The sequence below is a fragment of the Strix uralensis genome, chromosome 1 (genome assembly GCF_047716275.1).
Source record: "Strix uralensis isolate ZFMK-TIS-50842 chromosome 1, bStrUra1, whole genome shotgun sequence".
Lineage (NCBI taxonomy): Eukaryota > Metazoa > Chordata > Aves > Strigiformes > Strigidae > Strix > Strix uralensis.
The window spans coordinates 109,377,107-109,399,897 of NC_133972.1; the positions used below are offsets into that span (position 1 = coordinate 109,377,107).

The 22,791-nt window shown below is 38.9% G+C and overlaps 1 protein-coding gene across 2 annotated transcripts in view; it reads left to right on the top strand.

The window, feature by feature from the left end:
• MBP (myelin basic protein) overlaps window positions 1-22,791 on the top strand; it is a 90,686-nt gene that overhangs the window by 19,438 nt on the left and 48,457 nt on the right. The window contains exon 2 of one of the 2 annotated variants that reach the window (XM_074876987.1): window positions 10,749-10,839. In XM_074876987.1, coding sequence (XP_074733088.1) covers window positions 10,749-10,839 — 91 coding nt within the window. Of the gene's footprint in view, window positions 1-10,748; window positions 10,840-14,046; window positions 14,075-22,791 lie in introns of those variants that run through there. The other variant, XM_074876998.1, reaches the window with a different exon arrangement.

Genomic DNA, 22,791 nt, shown 5'->3' on the forward strand with positions numbered 1-22,791 from the left:
TTTGTTGATATAGAAGTGAGCAAGCTTGATAATTTCGTAATTTTTTTAGTTTGGTTTTGTTCAAGATTTGCAGAGGTGACTAATACTTGTAAAGGTCTTCTTGCAGTGTCTTTGGTGAGGTATGGGAAAGGGAGGTGATTTCTGGTTTTTAAGTGTGTTGAGAAGCAAACACCATGAGGTGCTTTATGTTAGTTTTTGGAACCATATTATACTTCCCAATTGTCCCTCCTTCCTATCTTTTTAAATCCAAGGTCATTACTTAAGGTGCAACTACATTTTTGTGCATGCTCTTTTTCTCGCATACTTTCTGCTTTAGGAGAGAGGTTTGGATCCATGGTGGTGTGGTGAGGCTTCTGGGGCCTGTTAAATCCTTGGACTATTGCCCCCTTCTCTGCTCTTCCACAAGGGCACCCTTGATACCAGTAGGGGACAGCTGGAGCCTATCAACCATGGTTATATGGCTCAAGGGCTGAGGAACAAGGGCATAGAGGCTAAGGATTTTCTCCTTGATCCTCCCAGTGGGGGTGTAGGGCTTGAGAGAAAGCTGATGGATTCTGGAGGTCAACAACTGATTGCACAGCTAATGTTGACAACAGGCATTTGGTTTTTTACAATCATGGAGACCCTCTTTGAGGATCGAGGACTGCTCAGAAGAGGTTGAATCTACCTGACCAAGTCAGGCAAAAGCATCTTTGCCAACAGGCTGGCCAACCTGTGAGGAGCGCTTTAAACTAGGAATAACGAGGGAGGGAGATGACAACCCACAGGCAAGTGAGGAAGTGGCAGACTGGGTTGGCAAATAAAGGGCATAGGCTGATGTGGACTAGAGAAACCTTGGAAAGAACACAACAGGGCTGAAGCAGAAGTTGTTTCCATGGACTATCAAGGACATACTGAATTCTCAGTTTTGCCTAGTGTCTGACATTCCTGGCGAGTCTCCATTAGACTCAAGGTTTTGATAAAACCTAGTATCTAATATTTGTGGCATTTTTTTATATAGTTTTATAGTGAGGAACTATTTTTGACATATTAGTATCTTGATAAAGTGATCCTTGATAATGTGATCAACATCTTTCCGTATCTTCACATACTGATAGTTATGGTAACACTAAGCTAGAGCTTGTAAAAGCAAAGTGTCCATACTTTTGTGCCCGTACTTTTGTGCATGGAGCTTTTCATGACCTGTGGTGTTCACTGGATGCACTTATTTTTAAATACAACAGAGAAATGAGACTGACTTCGGGAAATCATGTCTGTTCTTGATAGCTACCCTTTCCTGATCACTGTTCTGTGCTTATGAGTTAAGCTTCGATTTCAGAGATCTACAAAACCATACGCTTTTGAAGTGAACAGAGGTTTTTTGTTTGTTTTGCTTCGTATTTTTAATTTACTTGAGTGGGGGTGTTAAAAGGTGTCATACCAGTTTTTACAATTATACAGTCAATTTTGGGTCTTCATGAGTTTCTTTTAACTAAAAAAATCTTACTTCCATGCCAACTGTATTTCAAAACTCATATCTGAAAAGAAATCTTTATTTGCATTTTGAAAAGGGCAATCTTGTTGATTATTTTGTAAATATTATCCCCATAAGTCTTGACATTTGAAAATATTTTAAGTGGTGTTTGTGCATTTATTTACAGTATGCAGAGGATCTGTGTTCATTCCAGGAGCATGGAGTAATAAATCTCAAAGTTTCTTTCAAGATCATGCATTTAATATTGGTCTATTTAAATCAAACAGGAAAGTGGAAAAGCTCCTGTCATTCAGTTATAACGTCCATAATTTTGTGTCTTGCGTGGATAGGCGGGAATATTTGTATGAAGGCCTCATGCTCTGTGTCTGGTGGCAAGTTCATGGCAGATTCCCTCTTAACCAAATGTTACATAGCAAACCTTTTTTTTCTCCCGTTAAAACTGGTGTGTGTGTGTTTCTGTGTGTGTGACAGGGCTGGGGCCATGGGGGGAGTGCACGCTCATGAGGAGCTGAAACATCTGGGTTAAAATACCATCCCAAAAAAAGCCCAAACCCTTTTTGTACAAGATTTAAGAAACGATAATTTTATCACAGTACAGAAAAAAATGCATTGGTCAGTATTGTGGTCAAAATTTCCTTTAAACCTACAGGTCTTGCAGGTAAATATAATACATTTTAATATCAGGCAACTTGTGTGTAAAATTTTTTTTTAGCTTTGGCTTAGAAATACACTTCACAAGGATAGAGACTGCCAAGTGACCTAAAGCAGCGAAAATGGTCTTCCTTCCAAATCAGTATGTTGGAAAAATTCCCTTCTAAAATTAACTGCTTGGTGTTAAGTTCATTTCTTCTTTTAATTCTTGGCAAATAAATGTAAATTTTGCTTTTTAAATGTTAAAAATATCTCGGTAGTTTTTAGGGAGTTGAAGTGATGTAATTTTGAATATAAAGTGCTTTTGCATAGCAGCTTGTGAGCTTTCTTTCCTCATGAGCTAAAAGCTTGGAAGTAAAAATTAAATTCAACAAGTTGAAAGTCCGTTTTTGGTGTGCAGTGGGAATTGTTTCAGGGTGTGTTTCCTACTCATTAAGTTCAAAGGGAATTTGGTTTAGCCTAATGTATCACTGTGAGTAGAACAGTGAGAAAGTCCTTTCAAGTTGTCTACCCATTTTGGCCTTTTTTTATGGTACCCTCTTAACACAGAGCAAGCACTAAAAAGATACTTTCATTATTCAGTAAAGCCAGTCCTCAATTGCTTATAGAAATGGCCCAGATGTGTATGCTAGCATATTTGTTTTGCACACCAAAGGACTGGTTCTTGCGCGTGATGGAATTAAGTATAAAATACCAGAAGTGAAATTCTGGCCTCCCTGCAATCTGGTTTGCTGTTGAGGAACTGGGCAGAGCTAGACTGTTGTGTCGGGTGCTGAGTTCCTTCTCTGCGTGCTTATTTGGCACAGTTGTGTTCCATCTTTTTGTAGCCCACATAGTCATGTGCATTCCACTTCGCTTCTTCAGGCCTGTGGAGTCAACCACTTACATTCCCCACTAGGGAAACCTTATCTGTTTTCCCTTAATAGAGGTAATGCCGGCTGCAGAGTCAGAATGTCAACTGTGTTGGGTTTTTGTCAAAAATACCTGTCCATTGTCAACTGGAGTACTACAAAAGCCAGAAGGTTTTCACAGCTCGGGACCCAGAAAAGATGTTTTGTTGCTGCTAAGCTGTCAGACTGGTTTATTTTTGATAGTCTTGTATCATTCTTAGGCCTGACACTTTTACAGTGAATATTTCTGAGATTCTCCATAAGAACTTTCATTTTATAATATATTTCACTCAAAATACCTTTTAGGTAATGGAAGGAAGAAAATAATATTTAACTGAATATTTGATTTTTTTTTTTAATTTTTTTTTTTTTTTTTTTACTCATTTAAGACACTGAGTATCTTCTTGTTTCTGGGCCACTGCCGGCATCCCTTTGTGTGATGAAGCAATTTTGGGCATTGTTTCAGGCATGATTTTTTTAATTTTTTTTTTTTTTAAGCCTCCATAAGCAGCAGGCTAATGCAGCATTATACAGCCAGTTTGTGGGAGTCTGGGAAAGGGCTTTAGTCTCCTCTGAGTATCATGACATCAAGTAACTTCTTACTGAATCACGGTTTGGAATGGTCAAGTCTCCCAAACGTACTCCAGCTATTTGAAGAGCTCTCTCAATGCCTTTGCTTCCTTTGCTGTCCAGTGCTGCTTTGTAAAATTGCACACACGCGGCTGTGCAGCCCAGCACCCTCAAGAAACTCTTGCGGTGTTGCTTTGAGGCAAGTTTGTAGTGCTGCTGAGTGCTGTGCTGTACGTTGCATTATGCTCCCCATAGAGATCTGCTGTCTCTCTTACCTCTCTTCTCTCTTCCTGTGGTTAAAAAGAGCAAATCAACAGGTTTACTGCCACAGACAGTCCTGTCTAGGCCCCTAAGGAGGATTCAAGGCTGATGATCTCTAATAATTCAGGCAGTGGCAAACATTTTGTTTTTTACTCATTACAAACTGACAGACCTGCAATATGAGAAGTACAATGTACAAGGTTAAAAGCCAATTTCTGTGTGAAAAAAGTCCCAAATATTTGTAAGCCTATCTCTCTGACTAGTGGATTGTTATTTTGCACTTTTTAAAATGGTAATAGTTTTGGGGGTTTTCCCTCTTGAATGTTGTGCATCATTCTGTAACTAGTTGTTAGTTTTTGCATCTCTGTTGTGCTTTTAGTATAGACTGAGTATTCAAATGCTTGGATGGCCTTTTTTATCTTTTTCTGGTGTGTCAGTTACCTATATGAACTCTTTCCAGATTTTGTCAATATGCTAGAATATAGAAGTGGTTTCATTAGCAGAAGGAAACAGGATTGCTTTTGTACACTTTCTTTTATTATTATCCTTCAGAAGGACCTCAGGTGGTGGCATTTGAAAATTACTAGTCTGCTAGGGTTAGACACTGCCATTATTCAATGTATTTATAAAGCCCTTAAGGAGATACACTGGGAGTTGAGGCTGTGTCATCAACATTGTGTTTATGACTTAAACCACATCCGTTTCTTGAAAAAAAAAATAGTAAAATATTTGTACTTGTTCAGCATGTGGCTAAAAGGAAAGTAAATTAGCAAACACCTAGATGGGATAAAGGTGAAGAGTGGACTATGAAAGCATCAGTATTGACAGCTGTCACTCTTCAGATATTCTGGAAATCTGCCTAAAACCCCTTTTGTAAAAGAAATTTGCTATTGTGCTTGATATCCAAAGTACCTATTTTTGGTTTTGTTCGAGTGTTGTTATGCTTCCTCTTTGATTCATGAGGTCAGGAGCTGCATCCATCAATGGCTGTCAGATGCTGTTTGCAGTGACACTACAGAAAAACCGCCTGGGTTCAAAGCAGGCTGCATATGTGCTTTAATAACATTAGTTTCAGGTCAAGTGTTCTGGAGGCTGTCAAAACTCAGCGTGTTTCCAAGTGAGGTTTTAGATCCTTCATTGATCTTCACAATTTTGTATTGTGTGTGCCACTGCGCTGCTTGTACAGCTGATGTGGTGGTGGTTGCTCTGCTCTGTAGGACCAGGGTGGGATTGGTAGAGGAAATAGCAAATCATAGCTCTGTCTGTACTTGTCTGAATTTTATGTGATTCATGTTCAGGTTTCCTCTGTACGGTTTCAGGATTAATGTGCACAGAGTGAAAGACACATGACAGGATTCTTGCTTTACATTGAAAATACTGACCTGGAGCATATTTTTGTGTCTTGTCTTAACTTGTTTTGCAAATTCCTTGCTGTTTTATGAGAATTCCTGATTCTGGCAGTGTGTTAGAGTACCTACAGAGTAACAGGTCACTCGCATAGCTTTTTCTCTCCCTCTGTCCCTGTGTATGTGGTACACGAGTTCGGGTTTGTTGGGTATTTTCAGTTCACAGTATTCGTAGGAAAACCTTGATTCTCGCACAGGGTTGCCTGTCCTGCTTTTTAGTTTGTTCTGTTTCCCAAATGAACTCATTTAGGTCCTTGCTCCCAAATGCAATTAGTCTCTCTTCAGTGGTATGGACACAGTAATGTAATCACTTGCTTTCTGCCTACTGCATGTGTGAATGTCCCTCCTCAGCATTGGGGGAATACCTTACGGACTAGTAAAAGCTGACTAGTAGCATACTGTGGATCCATTAGTTGTCTCTATTTATTACATTCTGAGCTGAAGAGATTTTAGTTCAGTTATGAAATACGAGAACCCCAGTGTGGTCAGGAACCTTTTCTCAAAATGAAACAGAATTGCTATAAAGGCAAGATATCCTGTCTATTAACCTAATTTGTAAGAACTTCTCCACAAACAGAAGTAGTTTTTAAATGCCTTTCATAAATGGAGGGAAGCACATAGCAAAATAGTGTGGAACTGGTAATGGGGAATATAGCAAGTTTTTGAGTTGGAATTCAGTGGTTTTTACTGCAACCCCTCAGTATCTTAAGGTTTTAAAATAGACTGAATGCATTTCTTCAGACCTGGATAATGTGTTTGAGGCATCTCAAAACCTTTTTCAAAGGGCCTATGTCTGCCTTGGGGGTTAGTGAGGGGATCCTTTTGTTTGAAATGTCTTTTGAAATTCTCCATGCGTGACATTAGCAGCAGTAGCACTATACTGTTGAAGCTGAGAGGAACAGAAAACTGTCCTTGGAAAACTCTAGCCCTCTGTCTCTTTCCATCACTCTGTCATTTTTTTCATTATCTTAAATAAGATTTTGACATATGCACAGGAACATAAGAATGATTATATAGAAGTTATTGAATATTTTGAGTATTGCATTTTAGAAACTGAATATTAGGAATCTTTAGAGATGAAAATAAAACTGAGAATATGAGGCATACCAGAAGACTGGAGATAATGATTGTGGCTAGCTTGCTGTTTAAAAGAGTTGTTTTATTTATCTGCAAATTAATGGGAGAATTTGAATCCTTTTCATGACTGGTGGGGACTGAAGAAGAAATTGATGTGGGAGTTCCTGGAACATTTTCAAGAGCTTGAAGCTGTGTAGAGATAACATGAGCCCAGCTTCAGTCTGGTGTAACCCTATTCTGAATGATGGCAGTACTCTTGCTCGGGGAGTCCTAATTAGCCAGTATGGCATTGTTAAAATTCACCATTCATGTTCTGTGCAAGAAGCCTGGTGCTTGCTAATATGTATATGAGTTTCTGTATTAATGCAAAGGGGGTTGGAAAATCTCCACAGTTAAGAAGAATTGATGGGTGAGTTCAGGAAGATGTTTGAACATGCTTGTTAATGCAGGTCCAAGAGATCTCTGCCCACCTGAAGAGGGCCAACTGCCATTCCATGAATTCTTGGTGTTAATAAGGATTGTCCACAGCATCTTGTCTGTTTGATTGTGTTAAGCTGTGAGTGTAAAATTCCTCACAGCAGATGGGAGCTAAAAACTTTGAGACTAATGGAGGTCTCTGCGAATAAAATAACAAGGAACTTTTTCCAACTTTGGTGGAAGGAATGTTATTAGTACTTAATCTGAGGATGCAGAATACAAAAGTGACAAAGAAAATGATCACTGTTAAGAATGACTTGCATCCTGTTCTGCCAATTGCAGCAGTATTTGGTATTTGGAGAAACGTTTGTGCGTTTGACAGACTTACTGATACATGGCTCTCAATCATGTTACTGTCCCATTTTTGAAGGAGCACGTATCCATGATTTTAAGATTTTTCTTATTTTGTTTTCCCTGGAACTCTGTTGGAAGATCATTTAGCTCTGAGAAGAGGCAACGTATATAATGTCCTGAAGGTATACTATAACCTGAACATCATACAGACATTTTGTGAATATTAAATGAAAAGGTAGCCTTGTCTGATAGAAATTAGGTGAATATCACTGCAGAAGTGGAAGATCAGGAACATTTTGCAGAATTCTTCAGCAGAGTCTAGAGTTGTATGGTCTGCTGCTGTGGATACTGTTTAGATTATCAAGATTGTTATTGCCTGCAACAGTTTACCCTTTTTCTGTTATTCCGAAATGGAGGTTTATTGCCAGTCAAATCTGGTTTTATCCACTAGAAACTCTTGTCTGTCTTTTGAGGTAGCATCTGTTGTTTATTTTAGTTTTGGAAATGTAGCATAGAGGAGGAATCAAGTGTTTTACCATGCCCTCAGTTCTGCTAGGTGTTGTGGGCTTAAGTGCAGGGAAGGTAATGTGCTGTGGACAGGAATGAATGAATGAATGAGAATGAGAGAAGGAACTGGAGAAATGGCTGTGCTGCCAAAGCAGCAGGTCATGCATTCGCGGTCTGTGTTGTCTTGCCGCAATTAGAACTTTTGATGTCAGCGTGGCACTTTTCTGTCAGTAAAAGAAATTTCAGTCTGTTTTCATTTGTGCCATTGGGATGGAGCTAAACATACTAGCAAAGCACATAATAAGAAAACATAGTAGATTGTAAAAGGCAGGAATGAGAGCACAGACAATATGAATCTCTGCTTCATGTTGGATTTGATTCTCTTTTAGACATAACACTTCATGAATAATTGTTTAGTCTTTTTGTCATTTGTAAAATGATGTAATTAAGTACCAGTTTTATCATTAAAGCAAAAGAAACAGGCCCTTCCTAACTAGTATGCAAAAATGACAAGGTAGTTAAAAAGTTTTTGTAAATTTAGGTCTCTATAATATTTATTTCATGCTAAAATCAGGTGTAGTCTATAGTCCTTGGGAACTTGGATACTGTAAAATAAACCTGTTTTGCCCATCACTTCTGAAATTGCATTGAGTGCTCAGCCTGAAGTAAAAGCTAGATAGAGTTACATTTACTGTGTTATGTACAAAGGGCCTTTATTTTATAACTAACCACAAGTACTTTGTAGGTAAAAAGTCCCTCCTGGCACAGCTCAGGCAGTGTAAGTGTTTTACTTTTTCTGTTAATTGATTGGAAGGATAGAGACAGTTAAAAATTTTTAGGACTGGAAAAAAAAAATTAAGCAACTGGCTAAATCTTGTCTTAGAAAATGCTGGTTTAGACTAAAACTTGTTTTGGAGCATCTGGATCATCAGTTGTTCTTCTACAGTTATTTTTCTTGTATTGTTTTTGGTAATAGGAATGTTAGGTATGCCAGTAATAATGTGTTGTGTAAATTTTTTAGTGCAAATAGTAAAGCAAAAGAAATCTTTTTAAAGTCTGTGTTTTGTATAAGAAGCCATGCCAAGTGGATGTACATCCAGCCATGCACTGTCATGCTTTAGGCTGATATATCACACAACTTTCCTATCAACATCTTGGAGCTGACATCTGTCAACACCAACATTGTGGCTTATCCAGGGAGCAGACAGCACAGCTGCTCTGTAGTTCTTTCCAGTAACATTAACTCGAACCAAAACATCTCAAGGCTCAGTCTTTCTAATTTCCCCAAGACTGCCAAAACCATGTTTTTAAAGTAAGGGATGTGAACATCTCCCTAGTAGGAACGTGGAGTGACAACTCATTTCATAGACACCACTGAGTATCTGTTGGATAGTATTTTGTTGCTGCTGCTCTTGATGCAGCAGGTTACAGACTTCCAGCTGTTTCCCAAGAGGAACAAGGGCATGAGGAACAGCAATCCCTCTCCTCCTGCACCACCAGCTTTACCATACACTAAATATGGTGGAATACGTTTGGAAATGGAGCTAACAAGCACTATCTTTACAAAACCTAGAGCAGTAGCTCTGATCAGGAGGTCAGTTGTCCCCTTCATGTGGGAAAGCCCTGAACTTGGTTTGATCATCGAATTGTATGAATTTTGTCTCATCCATAATGGCACAATTTTTAGTGGCTTTTTGCTTTGGGATTGGCTCACTCTGCTGTAGCAGATGTCCTCTTCCACTTTTTTCAGAGCTGAAGGCTGTTACCTGAAGGGAGTGCAGAATCCTTTCTCTTTTGCAGGTGTTTCTCCTCTGAAGCACAGTTTCTCCTTTCTTTCCTGTTCTCTGCTTTCTCTAATTCTTGTCTGCTGCTGTGTGACACCAGTAGGCTTCCTACGTCTTTCTTTCATTTTTCATGACAAAGTTTGCTGTCTTGCTTCAAAGTCTCTTGAGTTTACGTACCATGAGTTTGTACTCCTGTATTCTACAGGGAGGTTGACAAACGTAATCTATCTGTCTTCTTGTATTTTCTGTGTGGTTAATAAGGGGAAATAAGAGACCACTTACAGTATGGAAGCGTTTTATGTTTCTGAGGGTAGAAACAGTAATTTTCACAGACAGATTGTATAGCAGCATTTTCAAAATGTAAGTCAGAATTTATAAATTGTACAGAGGTAACTTCTCTAAAACATTACACAGTCTTCTGAATGAGCATGTACTTGAATGGAGCAATATCTGTCCTTTAAAAAGCACTGGCATACTACATTTTTCTTTTTTTCCTTTCTCAATTCTTAGTCAACTCTTTACAATAATATTTAATATTGCATCAATCACTTCATATCTATCGCTGAACAGTTGACTGCATATGCAGTTTACTGTCTGCATTGCTGCAAGCTTGCATGTACATTTCTCTTGAGTACCAAAGTAAAACATTTTGAAAACCATGAGTTATTTTATATTTAGTTGCAATATAAGTATTTAAAACTCAATGTTTCACAGGTTGTTTTCTTCAGTCTTCTCTAGCTAGGGAATGAAATGCTTTGACTTCTGGCAATTTAAGTACTGAAGTTGTTGACTTATCTGTGGGCCCAGTCTAACAGCAGATAGCTAATTGAAAGATCTGTTTCAGAAATAGAGAAGTACTTGTGCTTTAAGCAGTTAAATACATGAGTTGGTTAAAGACCTGAAGAGGGCTGTTCCTAAGCTCTCTCTAGCTCACTTACCTTTGCTCTGTAAAGAGAAATATTTGTGCACTATCTTCTGATCTCTTTGTTCACTAAGTCAACAATGGAAGATGTCAACAGAAAGAAAATGAAGTATGAGGAGGAAAAGTGGAAACTTACAAGTCTGTCATGATTTTTAAGATCTCTCTCTTACTTAGATGTCTTCCCCAGCTCTCCATTTTACATCCTCTAGTCAGATTAAAACAGACTAAAAAAAAAACCCCTGTGTTTCTTCTGAGAGTATTTTCCCTCAGTATTTTGCAAAACCACATATACATAGTAAAGATACTAAACCCCACTATGTTAATGATTCCACATTCATTAAGAATGTAATGTGTGCATAATTAAGAAGTTTGAAGAATGTTTCTGGTTGATAACTATAGAAAAAGACCTAATCTGAAAAAATGTTTGTTTTACAGAATGCTGAAACCAAGGTGGAGGAAGCAACTAAAGAGAGTCCGAAAGCAGCCAGGCTAACACAGCAGTCTTCAGAGGATAATGAAGTATTTGGTGAGTTATACAGACAACTGGAAAATGTTATTTGACCTGTTAGTTCAGAAAACAGAATTCTCACAAAGTCCTTGTGATCTACCTAATGATGGTCTATAGCATTTGAGTGTGGGCCATACCGTTCCATAGCGACCTGGAAAGGTGGAGGAAAGGACCGAGAAGAAAAAAAAGAGGGATCAAAGATCTAAAATAAATCATCTCTGAAGAAAGATTTGCAATTGGTTGCCAGAGAGAAGAAAGATTGAGTCCAAGTCTTCAACAAAATTAAAGATGTATGCAATAAGAGGGAAAATAAAGTTTTCTCTGTCCATGATGGATATGACAAGCAGTGAATTCTTCAAATTGCAGAAAGGAAGATCTGATTAAATGTTGGGAAGGGGAATCCTAAAATGAACACTAAAGCATTGTGATGCATCATCTGGAAAGTGTGGAGATTCGTCATTGCGGGCCTTTAAAAACAAGTTAGACAAGTAGCTGTCTAAACTGATGTAATGTAACTTATCTTGTGGCAGAAGGATAGACTAGATGACTTTTGGGGATACTTGGAGGCCTAGATTTTAGGTGAGCTCCTCTTGATAGTTTGTGAATCCCCCCTGTTCCCCCTATAGGTTTTGGTGGTAGCTTTATTATTTGATCAGAAAGCTGTATTTAGCCTTTTCTTCTGCATTAAGATTTGGAAAAGAGCCAGGGAAACCTTATTGTTCTAACTTTGTGTTGATTTTATGCTAGTAGAACTAAAATAAAAAAGCAGTAGTCTAACATTAATGCAGGAGAGGTGAGGGCAAGGCTGACAGTTTTATCAGTTGGTGTAGTATTTATCTCCATTATATTCTGCAGTGGAAATGCAAGATCTGCAGGAATCGTGTGGGTTTTATTAAGGCTGACTAGCTTGAAAACCTTTGGATGAGTCAAATATTTCTGAATACAGTGAGACATTTTTTTCTTTCAAGGTACAAAAAGAATGTAGCATGAATAATTAAATCTTTCTTACTATATATGGAAACAATGCTTGTGACCATTTAAACTGGTTTAGTTTAAAATCAGCTTTCCTCAGTGAGATAATGTAGTGTGACTGACATGTGAGTATGAATTCCTGGTATGAATGTTTCCAACACTGATCATATGATGCCAGTGTCTGAGGAGTCCACAAGTGGACTTAACTAGGTTTCAACTTTATTAATTCAGTGGTGAGGTTATTACCTCATTTCCTCTTCATCTGCTCCACCAGTTATTTGCAGTAGATCCAGCATTACTGGTTATAGACCCCCATGGCACTGTGTAATGTGCATCTCAGACTGTGCCCTTTCTCAATTCCGATCTCTGGTTATCTCTGTGTGTGAACAATGGAGACATCAAAGCAAGGACACCTCCATCTACCTCTTTCTACCAGCAAAATCTTAGGCTTTTAAATCTTCTCTCTATTCTGATCACTAGCCCCATGTACCAGTGAACTAAACCAGTAGTTACGCAAGCCTGTGGTCCATATGGGGACTGCAAAATTAAAAATGGGAATTAAACACCATGAAGTTCACTGTTGGTAGGCTTAAACTCACCATCCAGTAATCCATAACCTCACTACAAATTCATTTACTAATTTAAGAAGGTAGACGTGCACTTTACTACATGTTCTTTAAAGCTAATGATTTACTAACAAGTTGCTAAATAGTTCCATGTTCCAAATCTGTGAACTGAACTGCTTATCTAAAATAAGCCAATAATCAACCTTTGATAACTTGGCACTACAAGGAGGAAGATTTCTTTCTGACTCCAAAACTCAGACTATAGCATCTTATATGAACCCTTTCACCACTTTACAAATGAAAGTCTGGTTTGTTTGTTGTTGTTAAGATGAGAACAAAATGGGGGAAAAAAAAAAAAAAAGGCATTATGGTGCAAATGAAGTCTGTAATAATCTTTTTCACCCTGGTCAAGTGAGGAAATCAAAGTGGACTGAAGGTGCAAATGAAACCACTTTAGTGTGAAATTCCCTGAGAGTCAGGGAGAAAATTTTGGCAGATACAAGTTTTATGTCTCTCAGAATGACCCTGCCTTTCCGGGCAATTTCTTAAGATGTTCAAATCCATCTCATAGGGGATGAATTATAAGCTTGAAACAGTTTTCCCTAGGTGAGTTATTTGTTGTTCCCATGACTTAAATGATTAGATTACAGACCCTGCTCAGTTATTCTCCCTCTGGATTGATCTATTTCAAGCTAGCCCTTATTTCTTTCTCCTTTCTTTTTCTCCAGTGATGCTAATTATAACGAGCATCAAGTATGCACCAGGAGTTGGTTAATTTATAGCTTCAGCTTTGACTAGAATCCCTCTTCTGAAGAATTTTAAATAGCCTCCAGCCTCTTTGAGCGGTTGGAGCACAGCCTTCCCTTTTCACATATATTGCTGTCTTCTGTGCCTTATATTTATTTTTCACAAAGATCACTTTCCCCAGCTTTCTCTGGACAATGCCACCCCCTACAGAAAGGTTATCACAGTCAGCAGAGAAGTCAATTCCTGCCTGATGCAGCCACTGAGCCCCCTTCAGAAAGGGGGGCAGCACCCTTTGACTGTTGCCTGCCTTTTCTGTCCTGGTGTGTGGGTGTGCTGCGGACGCTCAGAGGAGTCCGGTCCCCCTGAAAGCCCTGGCTGTCCCTCTTCACTGAGCCGCCCGGTGGCAGCAACTGCCAGTCCCTGGCAGGCACCAGAGTGCCTGGACTGCCAGGTCAAAGGCTCTTCAGCAAAGGAGACAGAAATCTCTTGCTTCGCTCTTGTCTCCCCCCTTTCCAGGGTTAATATTGTCTTAGACCAGGTGACAGTATGATTTTTCAGGAGCAGAGAACCTTCTATACTGTGGACAGGATAGAATAGATGCAATTGCTAGAGAATGTTATACAGAAAATACTTGAGGAAGTTGTGCTGTTTGAATACAGCAATATTTCTTTTGGAAATACTTGCTTCTAAGCGTGGTTTCTGCAGTCCCTATCAGTTGGGTACAGTTTTGGAGGCAAGCATGTTATTACTGATTGAGAATGTTGTGGTGCTAAAGAACTAAGTGCAGATATCTCTTTCAAGTCTGCTAGACCCAATAACGTTCTTTGTACGTACAAGGAAGGATTGATCCACTACCAGCTGCTTTACGAAGCAAACAAGTCAGGTATGGCTTGTGTTTCAGAGAGCTAATTCTCAAAGGCGATGAACTTTTTATACAAGAAGATAGAGTGGAGAAATGGAGCAAAAGGGTAAGGATATGGGAGAGAAAAGAAATCTAGTCTGTACAGTAATGGTATTTATAACTATGAAATTCTGAATTAACAAGAGTTAGTTTTGTTTGTCTTTTGAAAGGATTTTCTTGTGACACCCAACAGAGTTCTGTTGTCTGATATATACTGAATATGCATCTGTGATGTGGAACTAGAATGTCTTGCTTGCAACAAACTTCTATTGAACTTGCACGTAGTCAACATGGTCTCTGTTGCAAGCAGTATGTAGTCAGAAAAGGATACTGAATGACATCTCAGTGCAAGAGGGAAGAAAATTGCTGGGTAGAGTGCTATGTGTTTAAAGAAATGGATCAGGAGGTGACTGCCGGTCTTACTTCCAGAGATGATTTTCAGAAGTTTATTAGATCCACTGCTACTCTACAACTGTGAGGCAAAAGCAGGAGGACAAACTGCCTGTCATTCTGACTACTGGGAGGATTAGCTCTTCCTTTGGTGCAATCCCACATTGCATTAACTGGGAAAAGGACAAATGCAGATTTTTACTGATGCTTTTTTTTTTTTTTCTCCATAGGGTTGAACTAGTATAAAATTACAAGTAAGGAAAAATTCTCCATGGGGGAACTGTAATATGTTGACAGTATATTCCCCTTTCTGATAGCAATAAAAAGTCAAAGTACTAACTTTTCAAGATACGGTAAGTCTTAATCTTCTCAAACAGAAAAGCTTAATTTCTAGTAAATTAGGACAAAAATTGTGTCTGTGGATGTGACCATGGTTCTTCATGGCTTAGTGCGTTCCAGTGATCTGTGCTGTGTGGCTGGAGTTGTACCATGGGGTGTTTGGTTTTTTCTTGTTGTTTGGGTTTGGTGGGGGTTTATGTGTGTTTTGTTTTTATAACAAAGGCAAAATGAACTTTTGTTTTGTTTTGTTTTCTCTAAAAGAAAAGATCAGAATTGTAGAGCGCTTTTTTTTTTTTTTTTTTTCACTTAGGCAAGAGGTAAGTGCTGTTCCAAGTGTGGCAAAGTGACACTGAATTCAGCACCATTCATCATTCTGACATTTCTAATTGCAGTACTGGGTACATCCTGAGGTATCTTTTTGTATGCGGAGCTCAGAGATGTATCTAGAAACCATACACTCAGCACAATTCCATGGCGACCCTGACTGACCCTGATTCATTCCTTATGCTCACGCCCACTGCTGTGTCCTACGCAGAATATCCTATGGATAGTTTTACAACCCCATGCAGGTTGAAGAACTTCTGTCTCCACAAGATTTCCATCTGTAACGGTTTGACAGATGTAGTCACGCTCACCGTTGGCCTCCCCTAACACGGTAGAGCAAGGGTAGCTGTAGTTGCTGCAGTCCCACTGCATCTGCACCTAGGAATTTTTGGATGTTGTATATTGGATACCAGTTTTTGAGGGTTTTTTGTTCAGTTGGGGATTTAATGATGGTATATAAAACCCATTCTCCTGAAATAATCAAGAAGTGTTGTTATCTTACAAATTAACAAGTGGTTGTACAGAATATACTTACAAGGTGGGAATATATCTGATTGTGTGTTATATCTGTATGGATTTCACTCTCGTATCCATTTTTGCTTTTTGATTCTCATTTAAAAAAGGGAGGGGGCAGAATGCTAAAAGAAGAGCTGGAAGACATTTAACAGCTCATTGCTGCACAATGCCTTTATCAGGAGGGTCCTGATGCATCAGGAGCTTGCTAAAAGCTGAGGGTTATTGCAGTTCAGTGACCTGGGAAGCTTCTCTCTTTGTAAACAAAATCAATTGTGGGACACAAGCTATGACTTTAATGCAAAATAATGGCAAGCTTACACAAAAAAAGCAATCTGGTGAGACAGCAAATTGTCCTAAAATACATGTTATTACCACAGTGCAGTTATTCCCTCTTGCATGAGAGGTAAATGAGGGAATTTAGTCTCCTGTAGTTTTTCATTATAAGCTAAGTAATGATTCTGTTTTTCCAACTGTCCACACATTTCCACTTTCCTTCACCATATCTTTCTTTTTGCCCATTTCTTGCAAGACTTGGTCTGTCTGCTTCCATCCAGAGACCACTGGTTTATAAAAATCACAATGGTGAGACTGCATTAACTTTCTGAGATGGAAAGAATAGACTTATGTTTTAATAAAAAAAATGCTTGGCATTTTTTGTGCAGTTGTTGGATCTCAGAGGTACTATGCTCACCTAAAGCATTTTTTGGTTTTTGGGTTTAGTGTGTCGTGTCATCCCGTCCCCCCCCCCCCCCCTCCCCACCCAGGAAAGGGCTGAAACTCTGTTCTTGCAAGATCTTATATATCATAAAATGCTTTTTGCAAACTATGTGTAGCTTACATGTGGGCAAGAGAAGCCCAAGAAGTAGTCTTCTAGTGAAGACTAGAGAACTGCTGTGGTGGAAAGAGACCCGCAGGATTTCAGAGGCAGCCGTTGGCCAGCTAATGGGATTTTTTGTTATTTTAGGGTTTGAAACTTTTTCTAAAGTACAGATCTTTGCATTTTTAATGTTAATTCTGTGGTTGATTTGGTTATGGCTCATTCTTACGTTTTGTTTTTTTTTTTTTTAACAGTAGCATTCAAACACATTTTTTTCTGGCAGCTATCTGATGCTTTAAACAGTAACAGTAGCTCTTGGACATCTAACTATTTAATGTGCCGTTATATTTAATGTACTGCTATGCAGTAGCATCTGAGCCTTTAAGATTACTTTTAACATGGCACAGATGTTTGCCACAAAATTAGTGCACAAACACTTAAGGGCATTTTAACAAGTCTGATCTGTAGGATTTTTCTTTTTTTATCATCTATACCACGTGCAAGCTACATACATAACAGAGGTTTGGGTTTTTCTTCTTTTATAGCGACTGGAGTTACTAGATTTGTTAGCGTAGACATGGACCTGAGCCGGTGATGCCTGCGGCATTTTTAGCAGTGCAGGGCTGGTGGGCTGTGCTTGCTGTAATTAATCAGCACAATAACAGTATAATAAACGCCTTATTATTTTAATGCTTGCTATACAGTGTACAGGATCTGCTGATTTTTTTTTTTTTTCCCCTTGCTTATTCAGTAAGAGTGAGTCTGTATGGGAGATGGAGGGAAGCACAATAGTCATTTACCATCCTGTTGTTATCCAGAGCACACGTTGTAGCTGATTGTAAAAGTGAAGATGGCTAAGGGTGGTCTAGTGTCACGTGTTGCTGGGTGGCGATATGAGGCCTTTGGCTAATTAGCTAGCCATGAAAAGAAGTTACTCCTTTCCCAGTGTATTTTGTTGTCTTTGTCCTGTTAGCAAGCTGCAGCCCAAGGAACTATTCTGTTTGCACAGAAGAAACAGAGTCCTTAGTGTTCTCCATCACTGATCCTTATGTACCATCCAGTTTGGTTAAGGCACAATTTTGTCTGTAAATGAATTCAGAGTGCTTTGGAAAGATCTTTATTTTGGGGAAAGTAGCTGGGATGTTGCTGTTGTCCCATTTCCAGTTTTGTTGAGGCTGAATAAGTGCTCAGTTCTGGTTTGAGTGAAATAAGAAGCAGAATAGTCCTCCGTGGGCCAACCACTCTTCTGTCGTGTTAGCTGAAACAGATGTTGTCATTAAAGTTTAATTACGATGTGACTCAGTCTTTAATGCAATGGCTAGAAGAGAACCAGAATGAGTTTTTGTACAATCTATGAGGAGAATACGGAAACACCAGCTGAGATTGATAATCCTTTTGCATCTTAAAAAAAAATAAAATATGAAAGCCACCTACTTTGACTTTCTGCATACTAAGAATTACAGAATTTCATTGGGTAATAACTGGATCAAATCCATAATACCTGATTGGAGCCACAATAGTGTCCTATTGCAAGAACTGTATAAAAACAGTGGATTCTCCTCAGCCTTCCAGTGGTGAGTTACCCTGGTTAAAAAGAGGTACTTGGTTTTTGGTCTAGCCCCCATAATTACCTCTGATTGTGCGACTGGGCTCCATTAGGCTGCCCACAGCACATGTCATGAGAGAGAGATCCTAACCCAGATTGTTTTCTTACCTGAATGCAGAAGATAGAAACCAGGCAAAAAAGGGGATACAGGGGTAAATGTCTTACCTTCATAAACACAGTAGGTCAGTATTAAGTTGTTGTTTCCCATTCAGTGTGCTGTCGATTGGGTGGAATTTCAGTTCCTTGTCAGGATCAGATGGGCCTAAGAAATTCTGGCTTGGATTTCTTAGTGGTACTTCCCACTCACACCCCCATTTAAGCCTCATTCATTGGCAATATTCTACTTAGCTCTATTGACTTTGGCAAAACCATAAAGATAGTGAGTTGATCTTAAAAATCAAGAATCCATCAACCTGTCCTTCCAGCATTAAAAGGGTGGGCTGAAGTGTGAAAAGACCTGTGGATTTTCTTACATTCAAGTTGTTGCCCGAAGAGTGTGGAAGGGCGGCGAGAGAGGCATTGTAGCTGCATCTTCTCATCCAGCAGCAGTTTTTCTGCAAAAATATCAGACTTGGTTATGATGGCTGTAGCTCTGTAAGGGAAAGCCAAACAGCAATAAGCCCACTGTGAAAGGATTATGAAAGTAGAGAATGACAGCATATTGTAAACATCCCATGCAAACTCTTTTGGTGGTGACCCTGACAAAATATTTTTATTTCTATGCTGAGTTAATCTAAATTGTGCTTCAGCCAAATGTATGACATTTGCAACTGTGTCCACAAGACTGAAAATGAATCTAATGGTGGTGGAGAGTGAAAGCAAGAAGGAATGCAGAGCTTTTGAATGAGTGAATGAAGATTTACAGGACTTGGCATCTGTTGGCTTCCCCTTGGCACTCCCATCTCTGTAGCCTGGAGCTCTGTGAAACTCCAGGGCTGCACTACCATGTCAGGCAGCAAATCCAACCCATACTTGAAGCTGTGGCTTTCTGTTACACATTTGTTCAAGAAGGCTGACTGTGGTTTGGCTTAACTCCTGTGAATACATAGCTTGGTAGCACTTGTGCAATAGTTCGATTTTTATGGGCGTGACAGTGTCCCTTTAAGTGCTGACAAGGAGGGACAGGGCAGAAATTCACATCTGAGGTATCTATTTTTGATGAGGAAAATAGAATTGAAAAGGACTAGTATTTACTGGTGTGCACACACTGGTACTTGTACAGAAACATCCTGGTGGCGACAAGACTGCAGTCGCTTACAAGCCTTGCGAGGAGCAGAGAACAGCCATGATAATGCTGCTCTTTATTTTCAGTGCTGTTCAGAGCAGGCTCCCTCTCCAGAGCCTTCCCTATGCTTCCCTTCCCTGTTGCCAATGAAAAGCTTGGCTTTCTCTAGGCCTTTTAATATTCCCACTTAATTAGAAGGAACCATTTTTCTACTGGGTACAAAGTATCTCCATCAAAACAGGAACTTTAAATTAGTCTGAGTGACTTCTAGTTGCTGTCATCCACTGTGATTTTTTTTTTTTTCCTTTTTGATCCTTCTTGCTGTAGCATCTTAAAATTTCTGCTGTGTGTGATATTAACCATGGAAAACTAACAACATCCCTGGTAGTGCTGACAACAGGGGTTGCAGCAGAAATCAGTATCTTAAAGTCTAAACTCAGTTGTTTAAACAAACACATGTATGGATGCTGTTGCAAAAATACTTCTAAATCTCTGTTTATCTCAAGTGACTTCAATAGAAACTGGCTACAGATAAAAGAAATTCAGAAGAGTTCTAATTTCTGTTCTGAAAGATCTGTAATAGGGTTTTGTTTTTAACCTTTGCTTGTGGAAAAGTGATTGAATATGCTCTTGAAACAAAAGTTTTGGACACCTAAGCAAGCCACTACACAATGTTACCATAAATAGATTTTGTTTCACTGAGCTTAATGGAGACAAAATAAAAATATTGATGCTTCTAAAATAGATACTTAACATTTGACAAACTATTCCTTCCTTGAAATAAGTGGGCTTCCCTGAATGTTTACCAGGATGTGGTGACTCTGTTTGTCTTGATTTATGTATGCAGGACCTCCTGCTTTTTCAGCACAGTAACTACTGATTTCAACAGAGCTGTGCAGTGGTTATGCCTGAGTTCCTACCAAGGAAGATGCTGATCGTAGGTCTGTGGTACGTGAAGTCCTTGGCTCAGCTAGCAGGCTTGAGGAAGCCATCTCTCACATCAGGCATCCTGCACGCCACTGGGGCAGCTTCAGGCAGAAAGACATTTCCATTTTCTCGTCTGCAGATAGATGTCTTGCAACCCAAAGCCAAATAGGAGAGGTGAAGAATTTCATTCTTGAACTGAAGGGCTAAGTTTTAAATGCCGTTCTGACATTCATCGTTGAGTGGACTGAATTCTTTGCAAAGCCTTTTCAGGCAAGATTAGTTCTAGGCATGATACTTTTTTGCCTCCTGCTGCTTCACCTATTCATCAGGTCTAAAATGTTCCAGTATTTCCTTTCTGTAAGGTAAGATTATGGCATGAGCAGGACTTTGCCACATTAGTAGCGTTATTGTTACCTTTTACTTTCTCTCAGGCTGTCCTTTGTTTTGTGTGTCATGTTCAGTATATAAACTGGCCATCCTTAAAATGACCACAAGACCCTCTTGTTTGGTCTCCAGATTTTATTGCTATGGTATTACATTCCTTCTGTATTTGTCAACACAGGAAATCTATTACAAAATAGGATAAACTGGAACACTTAAGCTATGTGGATACCAATTATACAGCAAGCCTAATTTCAGTCTGAATCCCTTACTCAGCATTATATATGAATTCTGAAAGTTTACTTATTTCAGTTTATTTGCCAAAATTTCTTGAAATAATTTTAGGGCTCTGTTTCAAAATATATAATTCCAATATGAAGATCTGAAACCAAATTTGTTTCAAGATCCATGCTGAAATAAAACCCTCAACCAAGAACTGTCAAGACCCTTGAAAAATGAAAGCTTCCTTTTTCTTTTTCCGCCAGATTACTCTGCCCTCACTGTGAGGGATCAGTGGCTGGCCATCATCCTTGTGAACTGCACAGCCTACAAAGGGACAATGATAACTGAAACTAAACAGAAGAACTTTCCTAGATTTCAGCAAAATTAGGAATACCTTTTAACACTTTGAAATAACTAACCAGATTTTGACATAGATATTTAGGTGGATCTGGGCTTAAAGTGAGAGTCAGAAGATCGAGCAAAATAACTGTTTTCCCCTTTTCCCTCTGTGACAAATCCCCCTGGGTTCCAGCAGAGAGGTGTTACCTCTGTTTCCATATGCCAGCAACAATAAATCTGGCTTCTATTTCAAAATCAGTGCTCACATGATTGTAGTAATTTGTATTTAGTGGCCTGTTTTCAGGATGTGGTTTGAAGAGATCTGTGGGATTGAACCTAATTAACAGGATTTTCTGAAAGAAGCCCAGGAGGTGAGACACTCAAATGCATGCACTTGGAATTTTCCTTTTTCCTTTTCAACTTCTCTAATTATTTTCATGGTGCACATGGCTTTTTTTTCCTCTATTACTGAAGTACCATAATCCAAATGCAGACTCATTTCTAGCATTATTTCAGTTGTTATTCATACTGCAGAAGCACCTGCTTGAGGACTAGGACCTCATTAAGCCTGTTGATCTACAAACATAATGGGAAGACTAAGACAGTTGCTCTGCACCCATTACAGCCGATTGCCGTTTCTCAAAGTGCATACTTCCTCTGACAGTCAAACTACTTTTGCACCAAGCAGTTTGTTGCTCTCTAACTGTAGTACAAGAATCAAAATTGCTCTAGTATTTGCAGATGAAGTGCAGTTTCACGATAAAGCCTGTTCTGCTTGGGAAAGCTCAGTAGCAGAATCACAACAGCACAGTTATTCTGTTTAAATTCGATTAAATATTCTATTATGCTTCTTGGTGCCCTCTCTATATGCCATTTCTGCTCTGGACAGAGTTAGAGCTGCAGTGTCTTACTAGTTTCTGAGTTACACATTTCCCAGCCACTTTTTTTTGTTTAACATATATGCTGATTACTAATGTCTCCTGCAGTGAAAATATGAGGACTTTTATAGTGTATTTTCTTAGTTCTCATGTAAAAGGACCCTTTTTACCTCTACCTAAAGTTAAGTTACCTATTGTGGGATTTCTGAGTCTGAATGTTCTTGCAAGTTATTTTCAAGATTCCTATAGAAAACGAGGAAAAGCCTGCAGAGCTGCCCCCTCAAGAAAACAGAAGTGTATGTCTTGAAATTGCACACTGCTTTGGCTAGGCATTGTGACTCTCAACGTCTTTACAATAAATCGCTGCTGACATATACAAATATCTGACTTTTCTAGTCAACTCCCCATGTTTTTCAGACTACCATAATCATGCTTTTTATCAGGCATGAAGTGTGGGAAAAGGCTGAATATAAGCTAGTTGGACATAGGGAGCTATTTAAAATTAGAGCATTTTCTCCGCCATCTATATGAGTATGCTTGTGTTGGCATTGTTGTGATGCACCACTGCAACATGAAGACTTTTATTTTAAGGGCCAGATTCATAATTCAAATATTCTGATTTAAATAAAAATATAAACCCTTTAATTTAACAGATTTCTTCTCAAGGAAGTATCGAAATATTTGATCCTTATGATGGTTTTATTTAGGTTTTTTATTTGCTTTTTATTTAGAGAATACAAAGAGGTTTAATTTGGAGTTCTCAGAATATTGGAAAGGTATAAATTTTTTTGGCCTATAATGTTAAAAGAAAAAAATATCT